The following is a 26,467-nucleotide window of genomic DNA, read 5'->3' as shown; positions in this document are numbered from 1 at the left end:
CAAAGTTATCTAGAAAATAAAGTCATTTAAAATAAAGTCTCCCAGTGTGTTCCGACCCTAAATAACAAATGAGTTGCGTGTGGCAACATTTTCCCGCGCTTCAAGTAAGCCGTGAAGGTATAGGCGAACATTCGCGCAGTGGCAATCCTCGGTCGAGGCCGCCCCTCCCCTAGCTGCTACGGGCTTTATGTTTTAATACATTACGGTTACAGCGAGCCATATTCGCCGCATAATTGAATAAGCGGAGGCTTGCTAACTGCCTATTTTATCTTTATTGGTTAATAAATGACGATGTCATGTAAGTCGCGTATGAATTTTTAAAAAAAAGGCAAGGTTCACATAATCTGATATACGTTTGACGTCTGTAACTGGCCTTTTATTAAATTCACACGGCCGTACGTGCTCTGCATGAGATAGTAATCTGTTAATATTGTTTCTATTAGTTTTTTTTTAAATTTAATTTTCCAATTTGTGTTAAGTCTTATAAGCTTAGACTTATTTTCCTATTTCTTTTTTTTTAACTATTCCTATGTCCATAGGCCTCCTCTATAGATTTACAAAAGCAGCCTGCATTCAGAGCCTTCCGACGACTTTAACAAGGTCGTCTGCCCTTCCTGTGGGACCTCCTAGAGGCCTATACAGCCACTTAAACCTGTCAAATTACTTAACTATGCCCGTTACTTCAGTTCTGCGTACATCGTTATTCCTGATTCGATTTTCTAGATAACTCACTAGTATAGTCTTTTTATGGTGTGTTGTGATGCTTTGAACTTACCAACGAGGCCTGAAGTTAGAGAACACGTTTCAGAGCCTCATCACTAGTAACACACATTGGTAGTAACCCTTCTTCTATACATACCAATAAATATTAAATTCATTAGAATTTGCATGATATACGAAAATATATATACATACATGTTGACATGTCCATATGATCAGTATCCAGGAAGCAAAATTAGTTTACATAAGATTGTGCTGTTTTTTTTATTAAAAGCAAACTTGAACGTTAATAATAGGTTCGATATGATTCTATGCAGCCAGGCTGTCGAATTTATATCGACGCGGCCGCGAATAATTGTGTATATACAATAATGAAGCATTGAAAGATTATCATGTAAACAAAAACTCGCAAATTTCTCGACATCGGACTAAACATTTCTATATATTGAGATTATTTTATGCTATTGCATATATAATAAAGTTCCACTACATATATCAGACATTCCTTTTCATATTTTTAACTCTAAAATTAGAAATACATTATTAAATAAATCTTTTCATTGCATTCCAGAGGTTTTAATTGATCGTGATGAAACTTCGTTTTTTGACTCATTTATATGGTGTAGTTTCATATTATAATACATTAAACATTGTGAAATTTCATTTAAAAAGGCCAACTGACAAGTTTCTGACTGGATCTTTCTAGGAGATCAGCATTCCGAGCCCCTGGTAGCTTACTTTACTAATCATAATGTAATTAATAATTAATCTTAATCCAGTCCTTTATCGGACTACTAGGCGTAGACAAAAGTTTCATCCATACGTTGTTGACATACCCAAAAATCGAACTTAACGGTTTGGCAGCTCGTTTTTGGTGAGAGTCTCCAAGATTTAGAACGACCTGCCTGTGTCTATTTTTCCTGATGAATTCAACTCTAGAGTCTTTTTAGAGTAGAGTGAACAGGTTTCTTTTGGATGGGTATGTACCACCGTCGTCGTCTTCGTCTACATTTTTGGAAAGTGAGATGGAAGCCAAATGCCTAATCCATTAAAACTAGATATATATATATAGTTGTAATAAAATAAAAATAAAATTTTTAATATATATATATATATATATATATATATATATACACATATATATATTTAAAAATATTGACGGCAAAAGTGCTTGTAAATGTTTACTTGAAAAAATCTGTTTTAAATTATAATTTAAAAGTGTTACCGGGTAACAGTGAGCTAAAGTTAATTTTGTTCATTTACAGACAAAAATCCATACTTGTAGTTTCACAAATGAGATGCTAAGAAAGTTAATTTATTCGATTTTCAATTAGCGTTAAATATAGCAGCATAATTGCAGATAAATTTAACGCTACATGCCGCTAATAACTATGCGCTATTAATGCACGAGAGATTTTATTAAGCGATGATATAAATCGCTCTTAACCAATATACAAAAATGTTTTTATTGAAGAGAATAAGAATATATGTTTAATTAAAATATTACAAAAAGTGTAATAATAAATATGTGTTATAAGTAAAAAAAAAATCCTGTGCCCATAAGAGGTTCGTTATTTTTTTATATAAAAGCCACAATGATGGGGGATAAACCATAATCGCCACAGTTTGCAGGCGGGTTTGCGATATTAGTGTGGTATTACGTTACACAGAGGACACTACTGCTCATCCACTGTAACCTTGTTTGTGTGCAGTGGCAATATTATATAATTAATGCACAAAGCGTTAATTATATAAAATTGTAACGGGGATCGAACTCGCGACCTATGATCTTAAGTCTCAATCCTACACCGCTGGGCTACAACCGATAACATAAATTCACTTGACGTTAATTCTTGATGCTTAACACCCGTTTTTAGAGAGCGGCCGCCCGCTCCCTAACCGCGAACAGCGTGGGCGGACCGCGGATGGATCCAAATCCCTCTTCGGCTCGCCTGTGGTCCACACTGCCGTCCCAACCCGCAAGCAAGATCCAGCAACACACCCTGTCAAAGCTCTACCGCGAAGAGCCTTAACAACGTGCGAACGTCACAGTGCAACTGGTTGGCGCCCCATCAGCTGTAGTTTTTAGTTTTAAAATCTAGTTCACGGACCCTTCCGCTCCGTGAACTCAGTACCGACGGAGCTGTAAAAGCCTTACAGCATTAACTTATACCGAGAAAAAGTAATAGTCTTGAATGCTATGGACCATACGTATAAATTCAATTAACATGTAGTCATTTACTGCTGGCTGGCAGTATGGTTGGTTATAGGCGTAAGAGCTTTAAAGGGACGCACAGCTGTTAAACATATTTGCTGTCAATTGATGTAGGGGTAATATAGTATGTAAAAGTGATTTCAAAATTCGTTTTACTACATATTATGATTAATTATTGTATACTATCTGTCCCTGCCGTTTTTATACTGCGAGAGATATACTGCAAAATAAACTGTCTTGATTTCAAGACGAGGATGTTTGAAAATAGGTGTAAAAGTTTGCTGGCAAATGTGCGAAACATTCAAACCTTTGTATGGCTAGGTTTATAACAAATCACGGTTTATAACACATCACTGTATACTGCAGTGGTCAATTCGTGGTAAACAAGCTACAATAGGTCCGATAAAAGGCCTAAATTTATATCGTTTCTTAAATAATTATTGAATATTGACAGTAACAAAGAAGATCAAAGCAATGTATATATATATATATATATCATAAGAATAAAGCTAAAAGTAACGGTCGAAAGGTTAAAATACAAAAAGAGTGAAAATACGCGTAATTTAAGTTTTAACCTTCGTCAATAATTTAACCTGAAGATGTTTGAATGAATAACTGTAAGAAAATTTACGGCAATTCCTTTTTGCATTTAAGATGTATCTTTTAATGAACCAAGCAGTAACCTTGGCCGGTGTATTGAAACAATAATTTACTCTTCACTAGCCGGCGGTAGCTGTAAACATTGGTTTCAGAACGTAAATAACATTGTGTTCGAAAATTAAATAAATGCACGTCGATAACTTTAAACTATATTTCCGGCGGTAAACAAATAGATTTTTCTGTTTACCTTTACTTTTCATTGCTGGTAAGCGTCTCTCATTGAAATGCATGTGAGTGAATTCGCAAACTTTTAATTCATTTATAAAACACTATTTTTATCAACGCTATTTATACAGGGTGATTGGTTATAGACATAAAAGCTAGAAAAAGGTGAATGTACAGCCCATTTACTGTTAATAAATGTGTAATACATTTTATCAAATAATCAATAGCAAGAAAGTGTTTAAAATTTAAAAATTCGTATAAATATGTAATAATTTCATAAAAGGTAGTTTTATTTTTCTTAAATGGCAACACTACTCAACCCCGTCACTCTTTTGTGACAACTTCCAGTAAAAGGATTGAGAGTGGTGGAGTTGAAACAGCGTTTTGTTTATTGAGTCGGGAGCTCGGTCACTCGTTCGTTAACCATCGATGTGATAAGTTGTCTGGTGGAAACTATGCTAGTTGGCCTATAAGTATTAAAAGTAGAATAAAAGTATTAATTGTGCTGTGAATTGGAGCTGGTTTGATAAATATATATTCAAATTAGTACATATTAAACTTCATCCTATATGCAAGAATTGATTAAAAATAGACGTAAAAACATTAAAGTTTTTTGATATGTAATAAAACTACAGAGAATTTTTAGTCTTTAAAATTTCTGTGCAAAAAAGTTAATGGTATTTCCAGAAATTTATAAGCTCAATGACCTGAAAATTTATTTTAAAAATACCTTCAGCATAAGTATAGACATATGATTCATATACTGTTTTATTCTGACGCAGCGGTGATAACGTAAATAGCGTGCAATCGTCCTATTTTACATCAAAAAGATGGCTCACCTACTGTACCAATGAAATAAATCGAAGCGAATGAACCCAGTGCCGTTTTTATTGCGGGGCTGTGTTTTAAATTTTTACCGTGCGATGTTGCAGTCGTTTATTGCTGAACATCAAAGATTTTTATGATATATCGCTTTATCAATGTATAACTGGCATCATAGATATATTATGCGTTAAATGGTACTTATACTGCGTCTCTTTTTTGCGACGGAGTAGGTACGCTAGCTTTCTTTATGTAATACTTCTTTTTATTTGACTGCGCTCTGTCGGGTGCCTAGCCAAAACCTCTTTCTTCTTTTCAGCTGATAGACGTCCACTGCATAAACGCCGCCCAAAGATCGCTAAGATGGCTTGTCCTATTCTGCCTGCATCCAGAGACAAACCGCAACCTTAACTATGTCTTCGGTCCAACTAGTGGAGGCTATCTCAGGAATCTCGTCTCTTGTTATTACATTATTTATTTCACCGGATGGTAACCAAGCTCTGAAGCGCCCCGCGCATTCGATTCCCGAGATACATTCTTATATAATTCACATTTTCTTTATCATATATTCAGGATTGCTTCTGCTGAAAAATAAGTTTCCGGGAGATGGGCAGCAGTGTCCTCTGTATACTACACACGGCGATTGCTCGCCTGCCAAGCGTGGTGATTATTGTATATTTTCCTTTATAGATTAGGCGGACACTCCATGGAGAGACTAGATTTCTTCGCTGAGTGTACCTTAGCTTGGTCTCGGTACGCTTTTAGTAATCCCATTCGAGATTCGAGAAAGTGGAACCTTATCTCAGCAGAATGGGCAGCAACTCCGTAGATATCTTTGGGAAAGTCCTATGCCAGTGGGTGTCTATGTGCTGAGACGATGAGACGCCTTTTTAGTCTGGACATTACAAATGTTTTTTGTAATGTCCAGACTAAAAAGGCGTCTTCTTTCTTACAGTCTTCAATAAGTATTAAAAACATTTTTATATGTTAATCATCGAGTTCACGGTGTGTGTTTTTGTGAATATTTGTTTTTTAGTTACTTTATAGCTAAATGTAATGTTATCTTCTTGTTCAACTGAAATACATATAAAAAAACCAGTTTAATATTCTGGACGGTATGCGATTTAAATGCTTTTAACTATAAAAATTATAAATAAACAACAGAAATCGCACAGAAGTTATAAATGTCAAATAAATTTTAGTAGTACGCGTTTGACCATTGCGTTTAAAGTAATGTTGCTATAAATCACGGTTCTTATGAAAACTTTTTGATGACAAAACTATTCACGTGATTCATCTTAAACATCGTGTTCAAGAGCTTCGGATATTTCGGGTTCGTATTTCAAATAGTTTCATAAAGCTATTGTCAATTTTGAATATTATGGAGAAATACAAATTGAATTAAATTTTAAAAAATATTTTATGTTTTGTTAGATTGTATTGTGAGAAAAATTAATAACATTTGATTAAACTTTTACCTAAAATTTACTTCATTATTTATAATAGCTTAGGGTTAAGTATAAATCTCATTTCTAAGCAAAAAGCTTTAACGTTTTTACATTTATTTTCAATCAGCATATATAAAGTGAATGTCTTTGTGTATGTAATATGTTACATTTTTTTTATTTTTTTACCTGGAATACGACAGGTCGACAACTAGCAGTACAAAGTCTGCATTTAATTATTGTTTACTATCATACATGTACTTCAAATTCAAATTTATATGCGCTTTTGATTCGTCTATTTTAACATTATAAGTTACAACTCGAAAAGCAGATTGTTGAAAAAAGCTGACTAATAACTCAACAGTTATTCTTTTAAATGAAATTTAGATTTAAATGAAATCTTGTAAATGACTCGACTAAGTTTCATATATTTCGATCAACTAAAAACTTTTAAATGTTATTAAGACTTTTATTTAAAAATACACTTTTAATTTTAGTTTCAAAATTAATATATATGCGTACATCCTGACCATTAATTTTAATATGTCATAATTCGAATTTTAAAAATGGTTTTTCTTACTTACATTATTTATTATTTTTGAAAATATTGATTTATGGATAGTGCGTACCGTACATTAATTGACTGCAAATGAGCATTCACCCCTTGAAATCTTTTTACGTCCTTAATAAATACACTTGTATGTAAAACGAAATTAAATTTAAATTGTTGATAAGAAAACGTAGACTTGTGCATATTGTTGGCAATAAAAGTGTATGTCGTATATTGTTTTTAAACAGTCATTACCAACATTAATTCATTGATAAAAAAGATTAAGTTGACATCATACATAGATAGATTAGATATATTAACTCCAACAATGTACGTGAGTAAAGAGAAGGCCGAGCTGTGATTTAATAAACGGAAGTTAAAATTTAAATAAGGACACTTGGAACGCTAAAGAGATCAGCTGACAAGATGTAAGGTTTCTCCAAGTGGGTCGGACGTGGAATTACGGTATCGTTCTAGAATTTTCTAGAACAGTTGTCTTTGCGGAAATATTTACATGTTATTTTATTCAGAGTTTGTTTAAATACACACTATTTTTGTATTTTTTTAAATCGTTATTTACGTTAGTCTTAAAAATGCATTTATCGTCAATAATAGACTCAAGCAAATTGAAGTCATTAGATATTTCGGAGATTTTGCCACGTTGCGCGCAGAACAGATGGTTGATATGGCCTTTAAATTCTGGAGTGAGATCACTCGAACTAATAAGTGCGGCACAGAACGTCCACGTGATGCAAAGACGACGGTCGTCGGAAGACTATGGAATTCTATAGAGGAGGCGTATGTCCAGCTGTAAAAGTAAAATCATATAATATTATTTTTGATTTACAGTAATATGATATTGGGGTTGCCTGATAGTGAGATAAATTATATTTATACAAATTTCTTTCGTCTACATGTACATTTACATCTATCTAATACAGTGATTCCCAAAGTGGTCTATATCGACCCCTAGGGGTCTATGACAACCTGCAAGGGGTATACGTAAGCGAAAAAAAATTTGGGGGGTCCATGACATGAAGATGGGGTTCCACGATAGTGGATCTCAACACATACACTGATAGTACCTATTTACTTACATAATACTATCTAATAATATCAAAACATTTACATTATTTATAAAAGTACCTATGAAGTAAAAAAATTATTATATATGTATATAAAATTGTGTAAGTTGTAGAATGTTGGTTTTCGCTTTGTGGTCGCAATACATTTTGAACATACACTAAACTTCACTACAGTTAGAAATTTACAGGGAATCAATATCAGGTAAGTAAGGGGTCTACCCAACACGGAAAAACACGGGGTCTACGACACAAAAAAGTTTGGGGAACTCTGATCTAATACATGAAAAGAATAATGTTAATGGTCGATGTAACGTTATACATATGCATAGAACCATAGACGCGATCTTCCCTGCGAATAAATTCCAGATTGCACAGATAAATTTTTATTGCCACGGTCGTAAAAACTTACTTTGCACATCACTAATTTTAATGGTTGATTACGAATTAATTCGGTGCTATAACGTCCAGAGTGAAGATTTTATTGGACGTATATTTAAAAACCGCTCGTGTTAAACACTATTGGTCTTACTGTTAAAAATTTATCTACCAAAAAATAGTTTTTTTATTTATTTATTAATGTTCACTTTTCTTGGAGACCTCTCGTTCTCCTATTATATTTTTGGGACAGGAACATACTTTTCAATAATAATTTCGTTAACTTTTTTTTCATTTTCACACATTTTTATTTTGACTCTCTCTCTTGTTCGTCAAATTTTAAATTTAATTTGTTTATGGCTTTTATAATTTTATTTATTCAATTTTATACAATAAAAGCTTACTACAAACATAATATAATCTCTGATAGAATACATTTAACTGGCTGGAAGATTAAACGTAAAACTGCTTATGTTCGGAAAATTAAAAAAAATAATATCGTACCAATTTCAAAAATAAATAATGCGGAGTTTACATAATAATATAACTTTATGTATGTATTTAATTACTTTATAAATATGTTTCTAACATATGCTACGGTTAATTTGTCACTCACGCGCAAGAAGTAATGACATAAGCGAGCTAATTACATGCAATCTCTTGTCATTGAATTTGTAATTAGAACGCCATTTAGTATATAATCTGTACGTTGTAGTTAGTATTTAATACTATCTGTCCAACGCCGTAAATAACACTGCCTATTGTGAGTGTAATTTCAAAATTAAATTATAATTGTTTTTAAAAAGGAAAAAAAAATTAAAGCAACGTTTTATACATATAATAATTAGAAAACATGCTTTTTTTATTACTGCCCCCTTAACCACCCTACGGCGGAAATTTTGTAAAATTCGTTCTTAGTTGACTTCTACTTGATTACAAAAATATTTCTACCAAATTTTGAGTCTCTAAATCTTATGGTTTTAAGAGATATCGTGATGAGTCAACATACAAGTGGAAATTATCTATACTAGATAATACGTTTAAAAAAAGTTTCAAGTGAAATCACTAACTAAATCGAAAATTATTGCTTTTTTTACCTATGTTTGGTTTAATTTCTTTAATAGCAACTCTTTTGTGTGTTTACAGTAAGTTTATTATATAAAGGACAATTAAAAAGTTACACTGGATTCTAATTAGGCACAGCAAAACTATGATTCCTTATATAGCGTCAACCTGATTAGTACGTACCCGTATAAGGAGCCTCAACAAGTATTCTCATAAGTGGTTTGGTATTTCAACCGATTGAGTCACGAATTAAGTCAGCAAATTTTTTTTAAATTAATTACTATCGATTAAAAGATTATTTACAAATGATATAATTAAAATTAAAAAAAAAACAAATTTTGTTTTTTTTTTTCGTGCGTCGACCGCCTTATGCCCTTGACGAGTATACGGACCCGATTTAAAATACGTAATTATTGCTGGCCAGTTTACGGGCCTCGTTTATTTTTATAGTGTCACATTCCCGACTGCGGTGACCGTCATCGCGAGTCTGCGTCTTGCCTCATGGCTGTATCTTTTTGGTTCCTTTGCCGAGAATTCATTTGACGTTTGTCATTTTACATAGAAATAATTTTGCTATTGACAATTAATTTGTACATATTGATTTGTTATGTATGTAAACATTTGTACGTACGATCAATTCGTGTATGACATGTAGAATTTATACAAAATCAAAAATTTCGAAAAAAATATATAACAAATGTTACAATGCGTATGACTTGCATTGCAACAGACATTAAGATGTTAAAATTAATTATGGTTTACAATTTTTATTTGCAGTTTTTGTACTGCTAGAAGTCAATGGCCTGTCGCATTTCAACAGAAAAAATGAAATGTTACTTATTTCAGAGTGATCACTTAATACAGGGTGGTTTTTATTATCATTATTCTTTTCATGTCAGCCTATAGATACCTACTGCAAGGTATAGACTTTCCTCCAAGATTGGCACAATGACTGATCTTCTGTTTCCCGCATTCGGTGACTTTGCGTAACATTGACTAAGTTGTCGCTCTACCTATATATCCGTCTACCATTCGTGATCGCTATTCTCGAAGCTAGGTGTTTACGACCACCGGTTGCAATTGTTCGTGCAACGTCGGTGATTTGATTTTTTGTGGATCTCGTCATATCTGATTCTATTTCACTGCGAAAAGCTGTGCCTAATCTTCGTGTATATCACACTAATTACAAAGAATTACTTACTTTTATTTTTGGGTACAAACATTAAATTTTCGATGTACATAGCAAGATATTTAGAAGGAAAAATGCACATAACAGTTTTGACAACAACGTAGGTAGAGCAGAAATAATCACTGAATACCTACAAGCATAATACGACAAGCTTGTTTGCAGACAGAAACAATGGATGTCAACGTGTTATTGTTTAAATTAGGACTTCCTCAGCGGTCTGGTAGCGCCGCGATACGGTCACTTTTCTTATTTGCCGGTTTATAACCGGCTTCCTGTGTTTGCCCGTGCGCCGCGCTCGACGACGACTTGTTTGGGAAATTATTAATTGATTTCCATTCAACCGTTTTAACATTTGTAACGACCTTTTCAAATTGGCTGTGTAACATTTTGATTTCAATTAAAAAACTCTTTTTGTTACTATATTATCATTACAAAGTGATTATTTTTCATACCATTGATTTCTGGTAGAGTATATTACATTTAAACATTAAAACAGCAAATGGCCTATATATATATCTTTAAAGCTTTTAAATCTTTAACCAATCATTCTGTAAATGTCGTCTATTTATTTAAAATATTTTAAAGATATATATCATTCTTTGTTAGTAGTCATTTCTTGATAACACAAAAATACAGCGAATATACATAAAAAAATTAAAGATGCCTATGCATTTATAACAAAACCTCATATTTAAAAAATATAAATACGCTAACCAGTTTAAAAATGGAAGTAATTGTGTTAATCTGTGTACTTTCGTTAGTTCATTGGAATTTTTATGTGTCCATTGTAAGTAGCTTTAGTTAAAAGTTAATTGGAACGTTTAATTATGATTTAAAACCCTCTTTTCTCTTGGTTTTTTAATTTATTACTCCGATTTCGGATTCGGTTCTCAATCTACTAGATTTGTGATATTTATCAATGTATATTGGATTAGCGTTGTTGGTTATGGCTCCATATTTTCTTTGACATCTAACATACTAACTGTTCCAACTTTATACGGACAGAAAATGGCCAGACGGATTCTAATTCTAACAAAATTCTTTTCTTTAATTTCCGAATCATCTCTTTATTTATTTAATATATTTGAAGTTACATAATTTTATGTTTGAAAAATATAGACGAAAATGAATTCGCAGCACGAGAGGCATCAAGTTCAAAACCGCCAAGTTGCATAAGTTAATAATTTTTTTTTTTTAAATTTTCAAGTTACTGCACTAATTTCTATGATTTTTTACAATAAAATGTCTCTATTTTTTACAATAAAACACTTGCATTTCCTTATTTAATGGAATCAGACGTTATTTTGCGGAAGTCCATCCTAAGTAAGAAAAGGACCAATAAACAATTGCTACCGTTAAATTACTCAACACGTGTTTCACCCCTCCACGGGGCATCTTCAAGAGTTATGTTACACCGATTAGTGGACCACTAGCAGTTGTGTAATTAGCATTGTTTGCCGCATGCGCATTTATCATCGAGCTGGCAGGCGGTGCACTTTGTTTCATGACTACCACTGCATGTGCGGAAGTGGCTAAATATTGGTCCTTTTCTTACTTGCATTTACATTTAGTGGGGCCAATTAATAACCTCCGTAACATCTATGTATATTTAATATTCCTATAATATAAATCAAATTATACAAGTGTAAAACAATTAAGGAGTTATACCTACTTACCGATATAAACTATCATCAGTGTGTTCTACCGATCAGTGTTTCCTTTTAATCAAAGCATATAAAGCATAGTACTCACTCTCGCATCTCTTAAACTTTATTATGTAACAATAAAACAACAGCAACAACCACTTAAGCTGCAATTACCGCTAATTACACGAGCGCGAGTTCATTCAACTTAACTTAAAAAAGCTTGTATCAATTAAAGCAATGTGCTTCACTTGCCAAGGCTGTTGAAAACTTGTTAGTTTAATTCTATGTTATCTCATTAAGTGGTTGTCTGAGAAATTACATAAGACTACCATCGATCAATCGAACGAAATATTTGAACTAGTTGTACCTTAAATGGGGTCATTAACAAGGCAATAGATACATTAAATGATATAAAATAATAAAAACAGCGACTAAGTATAATAATTAACTTCTAAAGAAAGAAAAAGCAAATACAACATAGTTTCAGACGTAAGAATCTCCTTGAGAAATTGGTTTAAAGAGATCAATACTCTTACAGTGACCTCGTAATATCTTTATCATAATTGTACATTTACTATAATTACAAGAAATTCAAATAGTTTCGGGACGTTAATAGTGTATTTACAAGAAAAACTGGGTGCATCTAAGTTTCGACTGCGATTCATTTGTAATAAACGGAATTGGATCTTTTAATAAAATGCCGCAAAACATTATAAGGCTACCATTAATAAATTTCAAAACGCATATAAAATAAATTGACAGAAAAAGCTTATTATTTAATAAACGAATATTTAAATTACAAGAATTTTTGGCAGTGATGTCACTTTATTATTTTGATTACATTTTGAGTTTATCTGACAAAGTGTGTATGTACAAATCTGTATTAAACTTTATTAAAAGATGTGGTGTTTCGGAGTTTCTTACTGCTTCTTCACCACAACCATAATACCTTGCGAAGTAGAGTTGAGTCAAAAATAAAATTGATTAAAAAAATAAATAAAAAGTTGACGATCAACAAGAGTTGTGTTAAAAGTTCCTATATTGAATAAACGTATTTTATCTTTAGGACGTCCTGCGATGTATTTAGACCTCCCCCATAGATTTCAATAGGACCCCTTTGGAAGCAGCCTCCAACCAGCATTTTCCTACGACCTTATCAAGGTCGTCTTTCCGCATTGAAGGTTGGTGTACGCTGTGTTGGCATGTCCGTGGTCTTCTCTCCAGAACCTTTAGGTCAACCATTCTGTGCGCTATATGACTTGCCACTGCCACTTCTACTCGTAAAACGCTAGAAGTGTGTTATAAATTATTCTGCGGGAAATTTCATGAACAATGATTATTATTATAATTCGTTTACAACGTTTAGTAAGTTTTTTTTAATTAGTACGAGTATAGCGATGTACACAGATTATTACACCTTCATCTTCACGAATATAGAAAAACTAAGTCATACGTTTTAATCATCTCAATTTACCACCATTGCTTACTAAATTTTCGTAAAAACGTTACTTATCGGTTATTACTTCCATGAACCAGACGACACGGGTGATGTCAGTGAAATATAGTTTAAAAGTAAATTCGAAAATTCATTAAATGCCACCGACGGAGACTTCTATCGACGGCATGCTGTGCCTGTCGCGACACGAGAACTGCCCCTGGCACGAGGCCCTCAAGTCTGCGGAGATCACGTGGACTGGCCTGCGGTACACTTGTCTGAAGATACTTCACCTGTACTGCAAGGTGTTCGAGAAGGAGGATGTCTTGGATTTGGTTCTTAGGTAAGTTTAACAGTGTCTTTCATAAAAAACCTTCTCTCTTTAAAGGGGGGGGGGGGGGGTTGGGAATCACTTAGTCTGATAATAACCAGGCAGGTGAAGAGAGGGACGTGAGTGATGAGGTGAGATGCGTATCAATAATTAAATACGTAATTATATAGTAAAAAGTTTATAATGTGTATAAAGAACCATCAAGGATTTATTGCGTTATTTCATACGTAATATAAGAAATAAATTACGAGAAAAATGGTGCTTTTTCACACAATTTTTTTGTTTATCATCGTGAGTTTATTAATAGATACTTATAGTTTTTTTTTTTTAATTCAAAGAAAGTGGAACTGATATTTAAGGGCTAAGTTACAAATTTCTTTTTTGCTCATTATTAAAACGAACTATCACAAAATATTCCCGGCAGAAAAAATCAATTTATTAGATTATATATATATATATATATCACACCAAATCGCAAAACACGCAAATACGTACTCGAGCACACAAATACTTATACATCATAGACACATTTAACATCTTTTATCAGTATATATTATATACATTTAAAAATAGCTCTATCATAATTTAATTTGAAAAATGAACAAAATAAAGGTATTGTTAATAAGAAAATAAATATTATTCTTGATGCCTATATAGCAAACATTGTAGTTTCAGGCCTGAAAATTTTGTATATAGGATAGTACTAGCGCAATATCTTTTTGTAGCTATTAAAACAGTGCCCGTTAGTTTATCGTTACAATTTATGGCTTGCTAATGATCGATTCAGTATTACTAGTTTAATCGATACGTCGGATAGATTGAAGATCAAAGACCCGTGTAATCTTGCATAAATAGCTTCTAATTAAAAGGCGGTAGCGTTTAATTGGCTGTACTCTCTATATAGAGTTATTGATTGTAGATATAAAAGCTTTATTGGGGTGAATGTATATATATTTCCTGTCAATTGATGTATGGTATACCCCATCTAGAAATCAATGGCTTTAAAAAATAATAAATAACGTAATGATAACATAGTAAAATATTTCATATATTTCAAAATTCGAATTACTATGTATTTTTTATTTTATTATTATTATTATTGGTCACAATCTTAACACTGGCTTAAGTAATTGGACTTTAAGCATTCCAAAAAAAAAATCAATGTAAAATTTTTCAGAAAGATTACTTCATACAGATTGAACTTAGGTGCAAAAGCTTGGAAGTTTTTTGCTGACAAATGAGCTATATATACACCTTTAACCTAGTATGGCAAATAATTTTATCACCTATTTCTTTATTATTTATTATTAGTAATAATTAGCAACCATTTTCATAAAAGTTATTTCAAATCATATTTTTATAAACGTTTTTTTTTATTTTTTCATATGTATAATCAACAAAAATTATATGTACATACAGAATCGCCAAACTATTTACAGTTTGTTGGTAAAAATAGGCGTTAGTTATTTAAAAAAACTATTATCAGTAAACAAGAATTTATTTCTTTATTTCACTACCTTCAGCTGTGCAGTTAGATTATAAATATATGTTTTTAATCATTTACAGATTATTACTCTATACTTATATTAATTTATTCTTATGTTTTATGAAATAACTTTAGTAATTAAGGTGTCCAATGTATTTAAACATATTGTTTATAAAAATGATTCATGGTATGAATAAATGGTTTGAAACCTTTATACGAATAAATGTTTACCATCTATGTATCCGTTGTTAACACCAACATAAGTGTGTCAATTACAAAAAAGAAACAAACATCGTTGTTTGGTGTCTGTGTTTCCATATTTGTTTATTTGATGTCATTTTGTTTATTAGCACTTTGTGTAATAAAGATAAGATAATTTTGATATCTTTCTTTTAGTATAATTAAAAAAATATTTATTATTAAGTTGAAGTGACGGGCAGACCACATAGCGCAGAACAAATAGCCCCTGTGGTCTTAATGTTCCAGAGCAGAGGGTATGGAGTGGTCCGGTTAACACAGCACGTGGCACGTCCCCTGCTATAAACGGGAGTCGCGGGAGTTTAGGGTGGGGGCCCTAAACTCCCACTAGCTTCGGCGACTCTGAGGCGGACGATGGTTCGACGTGTAGCGTATACACATATCCCCGGACAGGCTATCGAAAAAATAGCACGGCGCGAGGGAAGACCGCGTGGCGATCCCTGACCGGGAGATACCGCGATCCCCCGTATAATGCAGAGGGCGATTACCGGGGGGGGGGGTTAGGAATCCCACATACCCCTGTCCTCCCCCCAGAGGCGGGGCATCTTGAACGTCCGGAAGATTCCCCCCCGCCCACCGAAACCGAAAAAAAGCACGTGCCACGTGAATTTTTGAATATTTCCCATTCAGGCCGCGTGGGGCGTTAAAAATTCTAAAAAGTCGCTTAAAACATATGCTTTACATTTTTTTAATACTGCAAAACTAAAAGTTATAAATTTTAATATGCATTACGTACGCGCATATGTGATCTGCAGTTATCTATATTCGACCCTACAATTCATTTTTTATGAATCCTTGGTTTTTAATGAGAACTGGAAATGGTCTGAATGGAAAGTGCAGGGCGGGGTCGTGTACGCCCCACATGGCATGGAATGTGTTACGGTCACTAGGAGACGCTGGATGCAAGCTATGGGAGAAGCCTTTGCTTAGTAGTAGACGGCTGAAATATTTGACGACCATTAGGAATATATACAATTGAAATGTTTTAAAATATGTTGTGACGTTGGGTGTTGATTTTAAATCAATCCCTGCCCAATTGATACGAATAACTATATTATAGAAAAAGATTTTTTATTGCAAATTTAAATCATGTCTTTAAGAGAAATAATTATACTTGACAAAACTTTTGACATTACTTTTTAATTTTTTTCATTATTTTAAATTTCCGTCATTGTTTGACTATAAATCGTTAAATGTTCTCATTGAGATACTTATAAGGTAACAATTGTAACTAATTTTATATGTCTAAGCTTCTAAGTTTGTACTTTCTTACTGCCTTTTGTTACTGTTTTTCTCCTATAAAGTAAATAAATTAAAAAAATGAGAATAATAGCCATAAAATTTTATCATTCAATCGTGTCTAGATGTATCCCAGAAAATTAAGAGGCAATCAATATAGAACTCAAAACAGCAACTTTTTTTTTTTACAAAAGAAGCTCTCAAGTAAAATTACAATTTTTTAGATGATAGATTTGTCGCTGACACGCTGACCGGAGTTTCGAAGTCGTAATAAAGCTATACTGTCTAGAATATAGAAATCTCTGGACAAAAACACGTCTGTGTTTTACACCAAGGTATTTTCTTTGATGATGTACTTAAAAACGAACCAAAATATTACTTGCACATTAATGTTCAGAAGCACCCGAGAGTTCCACGATTACTCAGTTTATGAGTCCTTGGCAGTAACACGTGAATATATTTTATTGTTAACTAGTTTCTCTGACAGACTTTGTACTCTTAAAAGTTAATTGCCTGTTACGTATACAGAATATAAATGATGAAAACATTGTTTATTCATTTCAGTTTGTTTATATTCACTAAGATTATTTAGAGTGATCACCAGTGTACGTGCTTTGTATATTATTTATATAGGATGGCTACAGCTCACAGACACATTCTCTACGTACCATTATACCAGATTCTGGTCGCCAATCCGCGTACCAAACGTGGTGATTACGGTATATCACTCATAGATATCTTCGGGGAGGCCAAAGCCTTGCAATGGGCGTTGATTGTCTGAAGTAACGATGACGTCAAAAGAAGAACCTTAAACTTAAAGTAAAGCGGAATAAAGTGTTAACAAATATAAATAAAAGTTCCAATTACTGTACTTTGGTTTGAAAGATTTAGTTGATAAATAAATTATAAAGAAAAAATAACAAAAAAAGCCACGTGAGTTCCAAACGCGCTATAATTACAGAAAAATCCACAATCAAATTTCACTTTTACTAATTGATTTAATGTTTTGGTATTAAATAATGTTGATTTACAAAAATGGTTTTCTATTTTTTACACTGCAAGAAAAAAGATAAGCCTTATTTGGTTTTAATTGTCATTTAATGTTAATGCTTTTTACTGTATTTATTTTAATTTTTAGATCCGTAATAATAATCCCTGTTATAGGTACGGCGAAGTCGACTTGATACATGAATACTGATTGTCGAGTTAGGTGTTATATGTTTCTTTTCGACCCCTACTATTATCTTTTTACTAAGTATTCTAGATCGAGTTGAGAATATATTTTTAATTTTTTTTTTATGTTCTTATAAATATATAAATATAGATAACTATTCCGCAGTTTATTTGTAGATACATGAAATTACATAAATCTGTCAATGAGGTTAAAGTTTACAACACTGAAAGTTGATACCATTGTTCGGCACTGCTCATACTGCTTTGGACAATGGTAGGGGACGAACACTTTTAAAAAAATTTAAGGTGTTCCATAACAAATTGAAAAAGATCATAGTAGGTTTTCATTGGCTTTTATTATCTGTATCTTTGTGACAATAAAATAAAGAAATAACGTTAGACGGAAGCTATAACAATAAAAATCACGTATTACATTTAAGGTTTCATAGGTTAATAAGAAACAAGTTGTTACAAACAATTTATTTATAACTTCTGTGTAGGATTAGCGATCAAATTGGTAGATCTCTTAAATATTAAGATAAATAAGATGACGTCTTGAATTGTTGAAATTTATTCCATATATATAGCTTTTACTTACTTCCCTTTAATTTTTTCAATTGCTTTTCTCGCCGTTTTGTGGTGATTTTCTATGTAAATAATATACCTATAAGATAAACGTGCAAAGAAAAACATCGGGATAAAACCGGGATATTATTTGGCTACATACGTTAGTGTAGTTGAAAACGGCCTAATCCTTCAATTCGTGAGGTATAAAGCCTCTTCATAGATTTCCAATACTACCAGTTTGAATAGGCCCGTATCCAGCGACATCTTTTAAGACAATACAAACAAGGATATAAATATAGTTATATTTAACTTGTTCTTTAATAATCCGGACGCAAAGAGAATATCCACAAATTATCAAATTACTTTTTGAAGTGATACAGAGATGCCATTCTTGGCAAGATTTCTGGCCAGCTAAGGTAGGATCTCAGTAATAAACTGTCAATTTGGCATGTTCTTTGACGTCACAGCAACCGTGTTAGAAGATCAAAGATAGTAAAACCTTTCATCTCGTGTGGTGATTGTGTTAGTTATTTCGTGCTGTAGATATAAGTTGGTACCATTGGGTATCCATGTATCTGTCTGTAAACACCATTACGTGTATATACAACTGTGACATTATTCTGTTTATAATATAATTAAAGTATGCAAGGCACCATTATTGATGAAAGCCCTAATTGTCTTGTCATTAACCGGTTAAAAAAAGTCTTTGATCTCGGGTAAATGATTTTTCTAAATTTAGGTCATTTATCAAAATAAACGCCCATGTAACGCCTATATATCTAATAAATTTACACATATTTACACATACTACATATCTAATAGTTCTACAAGATATCTAAGACCTTCCGTTTCTTAGTTTTAAATTTAAAATTGAAAGTATATTTTTAAATAAATATCATCATAGCATTCAAGAGTTTGTACTTGATCCATATATGTGGAACTTTGTTCGTTGACGTATTACATGATTTATGTTACAATGTACACATAAAAATGGTTAAATTTCATTTATAAGAGCAACTGTTGAGTTTTTGGCCGGCTATACTCAACGGCGTTCTTAGCCATCGGTATCTTACTGCTTATAATGTTAAAATAATCGACGATTTAAAAGTACATGTAAATGCCTACGTGAGTAAAGATATTCTGAATTTTGAATTGTTGAATTTTATTCGATGAATTTTTTGCTACTATATACGCGGTATAAGGATTTGCAGTCATAACAGTTGGAGGAACATTATGTGTTTAAAATATATTTACTTTTTTTTAGTGGCAATTACTTTGAAACACTTATTATTCATTTTTTCTATTAGTATTACCTACATACATACATTTTTAGTTATTTTTTTATGTTAGCCACTACTTGGGGTAGTCGTTCTTCGGAGGGGCGGCCGGGTTTCTCACGTAACTCACGGGTACCCCGCTGTACTGGGCCATGACTTATCCCGGAGGAAAAAGGAGAAAGCTGAACCATCCCCTGGTATCTTCGTTGAACCGCAAGCTCCCGCCCACAACACCAGCGAACCCAGCTATAATATATTTATGTAACCCGTGTTAATTTTTCGATATTGATTCAGCTAAAAGTAATCGGAGAAGTGATTCACGATTTCCTCCGACAGCCAAGAAAATGTCAATTAGCTAATACATTATGTCAGGCATCACATTTGACGTGAGGTTTTTTTTTGGTATCAGTCAGAGTCAGAAGAAACTGTAAAAGTCTGAAAATCCAACACCGGCCAGGACCAATTGAATATAGAGAATGACATCTTAATTTGAAATTTAAATCACAACTGTACGAACACTGCGACGACGTGACAAATTTCAAATTACACTATTTAATTTTGTATTAGCATATGTATTTTATTTTGTGTATTAGCATAAAACCTATGTACCTATATCTGTGGTACGAAATCTGAATATTACTTCCACTTTACCTCCATAACATTTTGATAATATTTACACAATCCAAATTTCTTGGTTACGAAGAATTTTATTAATATTTTTCTTATGAAAATACAAGACTTGAAAACGTAAATATGTATACAAAAGATAACCTAGATACCCAAACTAAATAGATCGCATACAAAACCGCTGTTCTAATATAAACTTCTAGAAAAGTTTGACAGCCGTTTCCGGTTCGATTCTTTTATGTTTCAATAGATATATCGGCTTTAAATTTAAGATTGTTGGAACCGATATTTATGCTAAAGTCGTTAATTATAAATATACTTTCGAATTTAAATAAAATGTAATATTCGTAACGATTTATCAATCCGACAAATGTAATTAGTTACACTCCGTTCAATATGAAAATGTAGAACAGATGTGGTGACCATAAATAAATATGAAAATATAGTTTTCTCTCTGAAATTAGATAAAAATGTTCTGTAAGTTAATTTACTACAGGTGTAAAAGGTTAAAACAGGTAAATATTTATTTCATTCTTTGTCAAAGGTTTTAAAAATAGTGTATAACGTAAGGATTATGTACTATGAAAAAGAGTTTTTGAATTTTTGAATTTAAGAGTTTCTGATTACTACGTAATAAAAAAAATACATTTTTTTGGATACGATCACTTTATTCAGGATGTTTGAAATACCTTTACCCTTTAAAAATTGTACACCCATAACCAATCATTTCGTATAAACAGAAACAGCTTACATTAGCTACATATTTAATTTTAAAAATGGAACAATGTTTTCATAGACGGCACTAAAAGAAATAATAGCACATTACATTAACAGTTATTTATTTCTTTACTAGAACGATACAAGAAAAAAATGTTCTATGTAATTTTTAAATTTAATTAATTTAAGTCATTTCCAGTTAAAGTATATCTTCGTGCCTCACCTTTGGTACAGTCTAATGGAACGAGTCAGCCAAGCCCATGGCATTTACTTTACACTGGCTACAAAGAAAATAAATCTGACATCAGGGCTTCCACACCGCACCTGATACCTTCTAGATATTAATTAGCTAACTAACCAAGATATTGTATATCATAATAAAATTAAATTTTATTCCAGACTCTAGTGAATCTCTAAAATATTACTAAGTTAGTCAAATTTTTTAGTTAAAGGATATGTTCATAAAAAATATTAGTTCTAATTCATAAAAGTGGTTATTAGTTGGTTATAAAAACCTTATTATTTTTTTTTGTTATATAACATAACTTACTCTGTACAACTCTGACAAAAAGTAAGGTGATTGTCATTTAAAACTCCTGGCAATTAAGGTCTGTAACATTTGCCAAGCGTCTTTTCGTCAAACACCTTATCGAGTTAGACATGTTTTTAATAAATAATTCAATTTTTTCAAGTCTCGATTGGTGCAAAAATGCATATTTTTTTAAAAAAAAAAAACCTTAAAAACTGCACACATCGTTCCGCAATTACCTTTTTCACCTGATTCGGCTTTATGTGACTTCTGGCTATCCAGCAAACTCAAAAGGCTTATCCGGTGACGCCGATTGACACGATTAAGGAGATAAAAACGGAATCGAAGGTTTTTAAGGCTATACATGAAAAAAACTATTCCAACTGTTTCGAGGTCTAGACTAAAATAATACCAAAATAAGCATTTTAAGTATTGTAAGACGAACGAAGATTTCAGTTCTCGAGTTTTGGCATTAAATTGGACTGTGTTACTTTTAACTAATCTTGGATTAATGAAACATTTACTTAAAATAATTTAAACATTTCACAATTGATTTATTTTGAAAAAAAAATTGTAATGTACATCGTATACATAGACATATGAATGCAGTCTGTTAAATATTTAAATTGATATTATATTTCTATGCTTTGTTTCTGGATTTTACATACTTCATCTTTTTTTTTTGTTAAAATTTTAATGTTACTCAGTTTCAAAAATATGTTTATTAATATTATATACTGATTATTTATTATTATGTATCTATTCATGTATGAATTAGTCTATTTGTGTATATTATTTACTTGTTGCGTCTTTATCTATTATGTGCAATGCACAGGTCATCTATACGTTACTTCTGATTCTGTGAGTAATTTCTTTCTATGATTAGACAAATTATATTTATTCTCAATGTTGCCCTATTTTAGGTTTAAAAACTATGGATTATTACTTGCGTGAGCTATGATCATGTTTTTATTATTTTTATTTAATATTTTAATTTTTTCGTCACCTAGTTAGTCGTAAAACTAAATATTAATATAAAAAAGGTTCTATTGAGTCGACAACCCTACGAAAGCGTATGTAAGGCGATTCTTCTTTGTAGCCACATTTACTTATCGGTTTAGAAAAATACGAGCACCTATATGTTACGTATCTATATCTTTTTACTTTGTAATAAAATGTTTAACGTCCCTGAGTATACTAACGTCACATTGTCAAAAAAAGGTTTATGCGTGCTTCATGAAATGGCACGTGGAATAGCTTATAAAATCAATACTGAATAAGGGTTTTTGTTAGTACTATTGAAACAGCTTTACTGGGACTTAGATACAACGCGGCGAGACGTGGAAGTATCATCGGATTCGCTCCAGCTTTTTTTTCTTCGGCCTTCACTACGCTGTCCCTTCCTTACGTTCGGTACAGATATTTCAGTAACACTTTACTGAAAAATACTGAAAAATTTACGACAATAAATTAGAGAATAGAATGTCTACTTAACAATGTTTGGCTTCTGAATAAGATGCCAAAATAGTATCCAATCAGAGGACTATTTCAGTGTATCGTACCACTAACATAAGCATCAATATATCATTTTTTTTAACCCATACACATATAAGACCCTTCTAAAATGACAGAAATTACAGATTTATCAATCATTTATTTACATCATTTCAGCCGTAGGATGTTCACTGTATAGGCATTCCGAATAGATTTACAATCGATTGAAAGCTGTCTGCATATAGATCCGCTATCTGTTCTGCGCGCTACGCGGCACTTTTTTCAACCTGCTTAGCTGTCTTTTACTTTTGTTCGTCTACGGGTCTCCCCATTCTTGATTTGAAGTCGTAGAGAAATCCCGAGTATAGTCCACTATGGCTCGATGAGCGACTGTCACTTTTGGTAATTAATTTTTGTACATTGTAGAGAAGCACAAATATAACGGTTCAACAAGGAGGAAATCAGTATTTGGTTTCTGATGCTACTGATTTATTTGCAAAGATGAAAGTAATAAATGTTCTACAATAGACCATCAATATTCACTATGGGTTTAAAACTGGTTTATTTAAGAGAAACATGTATGTAAAACGTAGCTTTGTCCGTCCAGCTGTTGTTTTGACATGATCTCAGCGTGCATGCGGCACGATTGTCTTGGAACAGCGCCCAGGAAACTTGTATTTTCCGTGACGTAATTTCATTCATGTTACATATATCCAACCCCACGTTACATCAATGTAATAAATAAAATGTACAATCTATTTTTGGTGTTTCACACAAACGAGCGAATGCAGGAAGAGATGTATGTCAATGTACCGTATTTATGGTCAAGTTAACTGTTTATTTTATTTCCGATTAACCAGGGAAAATAGATTCAATAAAATTTTACAGCCTTTGTGAAAATAAATTGTATTTATTATTTCCAACTCTCTAGCACTTAGAAGATTAAATATTCAAAACTCGTACATGCATTTAAATATGTATTTTTACTATCCACGTCGTTTCAGACCATGGACGCCTGCTATGTAGTATTTGTATCTATGGATGGATCGTAGTATGTAAGCAGAAGAAGCTGCTTCTGACCCTAGCGCAAGGAGTAGGACAATTTGTTTAGAAACAAATTGTTTTTTATTTGTTGGGAGTAGCGACAATCCCATATAATATCCATATATAATGCACAAAGTGTATATTGTTTATTGTATAAGAATATTTCACGAGAGTCGAATCTACGACCTCCGATCGCAGATCACAGTTCTCTACCGCTCAGCTAGCACGGCTCAATTTAAAGTTTTTGCTATAATGAATAATATTAATTGACTGAATTAAAAACAAGGTGCTATTTATGTTGCCTATAGAAGTTTTTCATTTATTCATTAATAAAATGATTTCTACTCTGTACACTGAAGGCCTAGTGCTAATATTATTGTATTTTCATTGTAATGTCATAAAGTAAACGATATTTCGTTTGATCACATCCTTACAGACTCTAGGTTTGATTTTTGATGTTTGACAGCTAAAGACAATTGTTTAAATTAATTCTACGTTCTATATCGGAAAAGAAAAGTGTGATTTTACTTTTTCCTAGTAATTTTTCCGTTTTCCCTCGCCATAAGAACTATTAAATAATGTAACCTTTGTTATACAATTACTTTGACAGTTCGGCTATTATTGTCAACGATTATTTCCATTGCAATAAGCTAGTTTAACGAATACTTTGGTGTATTATTGGAAACTTTGAGAATCTTGCCTGTTAATAGTCGTCGAATAAGACGAACTCAAAATAAAACAAAATCAAAATACTTATAACATAACAACTTTTCTCTTGACTTAATGAAAATGAATATACGGATGGATACACCTTTATCTGTAATCTAGTGTGGTACTATCAACCAGCATTTTAAAAGGCAGAATTCTATACATTTCCGTACCTTTGCCCGTTATATTTTGTATTATTTAATTACCATAGTAATTTCATTGCTTGTTGCGCTGTGTTATTGTAAAGATAGAAATAATTCAACCAAATTACATTTTTTCTTGCTAAAATCGGGCCTTTCTTTAATGTGGCCATGAACAACCACTTAATAACAATCTTTGTTATTTAAGCTATCTACCTTCTTTACACTCTTTAATATTGTGTTAGTGAGAATATTAGAAGTGTAATAATGAATAAAACATATATATACAAGTATAGCACGTGTTAGTAAATTATAATACCATAGATACTAATATTGCACGTATATCCTCCTCAAAATCTACGCCATTACTGGCGGCGTGCGAATTCAAATCCTCGTTCGAATTTCAATTCAAACGCGTATGAATGATTAAAAATAAAAAAAAATCGTGGCTGTCGTGGCCAGCGACATAAAGAGTTTTTATGCGAACGTTACACGTATTCAAAATACGAATTGTGGTAATGCTGTCTTTTCGTTCGATATAAAGTGACTAAAATTACGCAGTTATTTCTTAACCATAGCCGCAACCGGCGCTTTGGATATATTACCCTCCATCTAGTTTCAATTTCATGACAGAAGAGACAAATTATTTGTTTATTTTCGATGTTATAATATTTTGCCTACCTACAAAATTGTCCCTGTACCCTTCCATAGGTGTGCATAGGTGAGTCGATGCTTTGTGCGAATTAAAATTAGTAGTTTTTCAACAATAGATTTAGGTTTAATATTTTTCAAACAAAACATTTAATATTAAACCTTTAGCTACTGACTAATAACACCAAATTGTTATTTTATATTTATATTCGTAAAAGTAATCGAATCATCAAGTGCAGCGTAGAATGTGCACTTACAAAATGGACAGACAACGCCAAATACAAAACAAAAAACTCGAACCATATGAATAGCAATAAAATAAAACAAATAAGTGAAATAAAAGAAATTTATAAATTGTGATACAAAAATATGGAAAGCAAAAACAAATACAAACCGTAATAATTTCGAAAGGAATAGTGTGAGGAAAGCCGATGATTGAGAGAAACAATAAAGATATAGGAATGAAAGACTTTGTGAAGGACGAACGAAAAGAAAAGAACGAAGGATAATATAAAGAATGGAAGAAGAAAAACCTGTTAATAAAAATTTTACCTGAAAAAATTACTAACCCCGAAATGTAATGTCCCTGTCCCCAACGAGGGGTGAACGGGGTAAACAAATAAAGTGGACAGACAACCTTGTCAAGATCCTCGGAAGACGAAAAAGAGGGGTTGGAATCGGCAAGCACCCTTGAAAATCTATGGCGGAGGCTTTTATTCAGCAGTGGACATCTTTTAAAGATGATGTCTAAATGTTGTACGAATTTCGAATGTATTTTCATTATAATTGATCGTATTAAAAAAAATGTTAAGCAATCATTGATTGTAGATATAAAATAATATTACAATAAGTAG

General features: G+C 32.3%; 1 protein-coding gene across 3 annotated transcripts in view; it reads left to right on the top strand.

The window, feature by feature from the left end:
- The window catches only part of LOC137931236 (four and a half LIM domains protein 2-like), a 230,379-nt gene that overhangs the window by 108,312 nt on the left and 95,600 nt on the right, over nucleotides 1-26,467 (top strand). Inside the window, exon 1 of one of the 3 annotated variants that reach the window (XM_068774656.1) lies at nucleotides 13,482-13,715. The exons of the other annotated variants lie outside the window; for them this stretch is intronic. Coding sequence (XP_068630757.1) covers nucleotides 13,531-13,715 — 185 coding nt within the window. The 5' untranslated portion in view covers nucleotides 13,482-13,530. Of the gene's footprint in view, nucleotides 1-13,481; nucleotides 13,716-26,467 lie in introns of those variants that run through there. 3 annotated transcript variants of the gene reach the window in all.

This window comes from Battus philenor, unplaced genomic scaffold (genome assembly GCF_028537555.1).
Source record: "Battus philenor isolate CCGP_79_NKW_IND1 unplaced genomic scaffold, ilBatPhil1.0.hap1 SCAF_7, whole genome shotgun sequence".
In the NCBI taxonomy this organism is placed as follows: domain Eukaryota; kingdom Metazoa; phylum Arthropoda; class Insecta; order Lepidoptera; family Papilionidae; genus Battus; species Battus philenor.
This window is presented reverse-complemented; position numbering and strand designations above follow the sequence as displayed.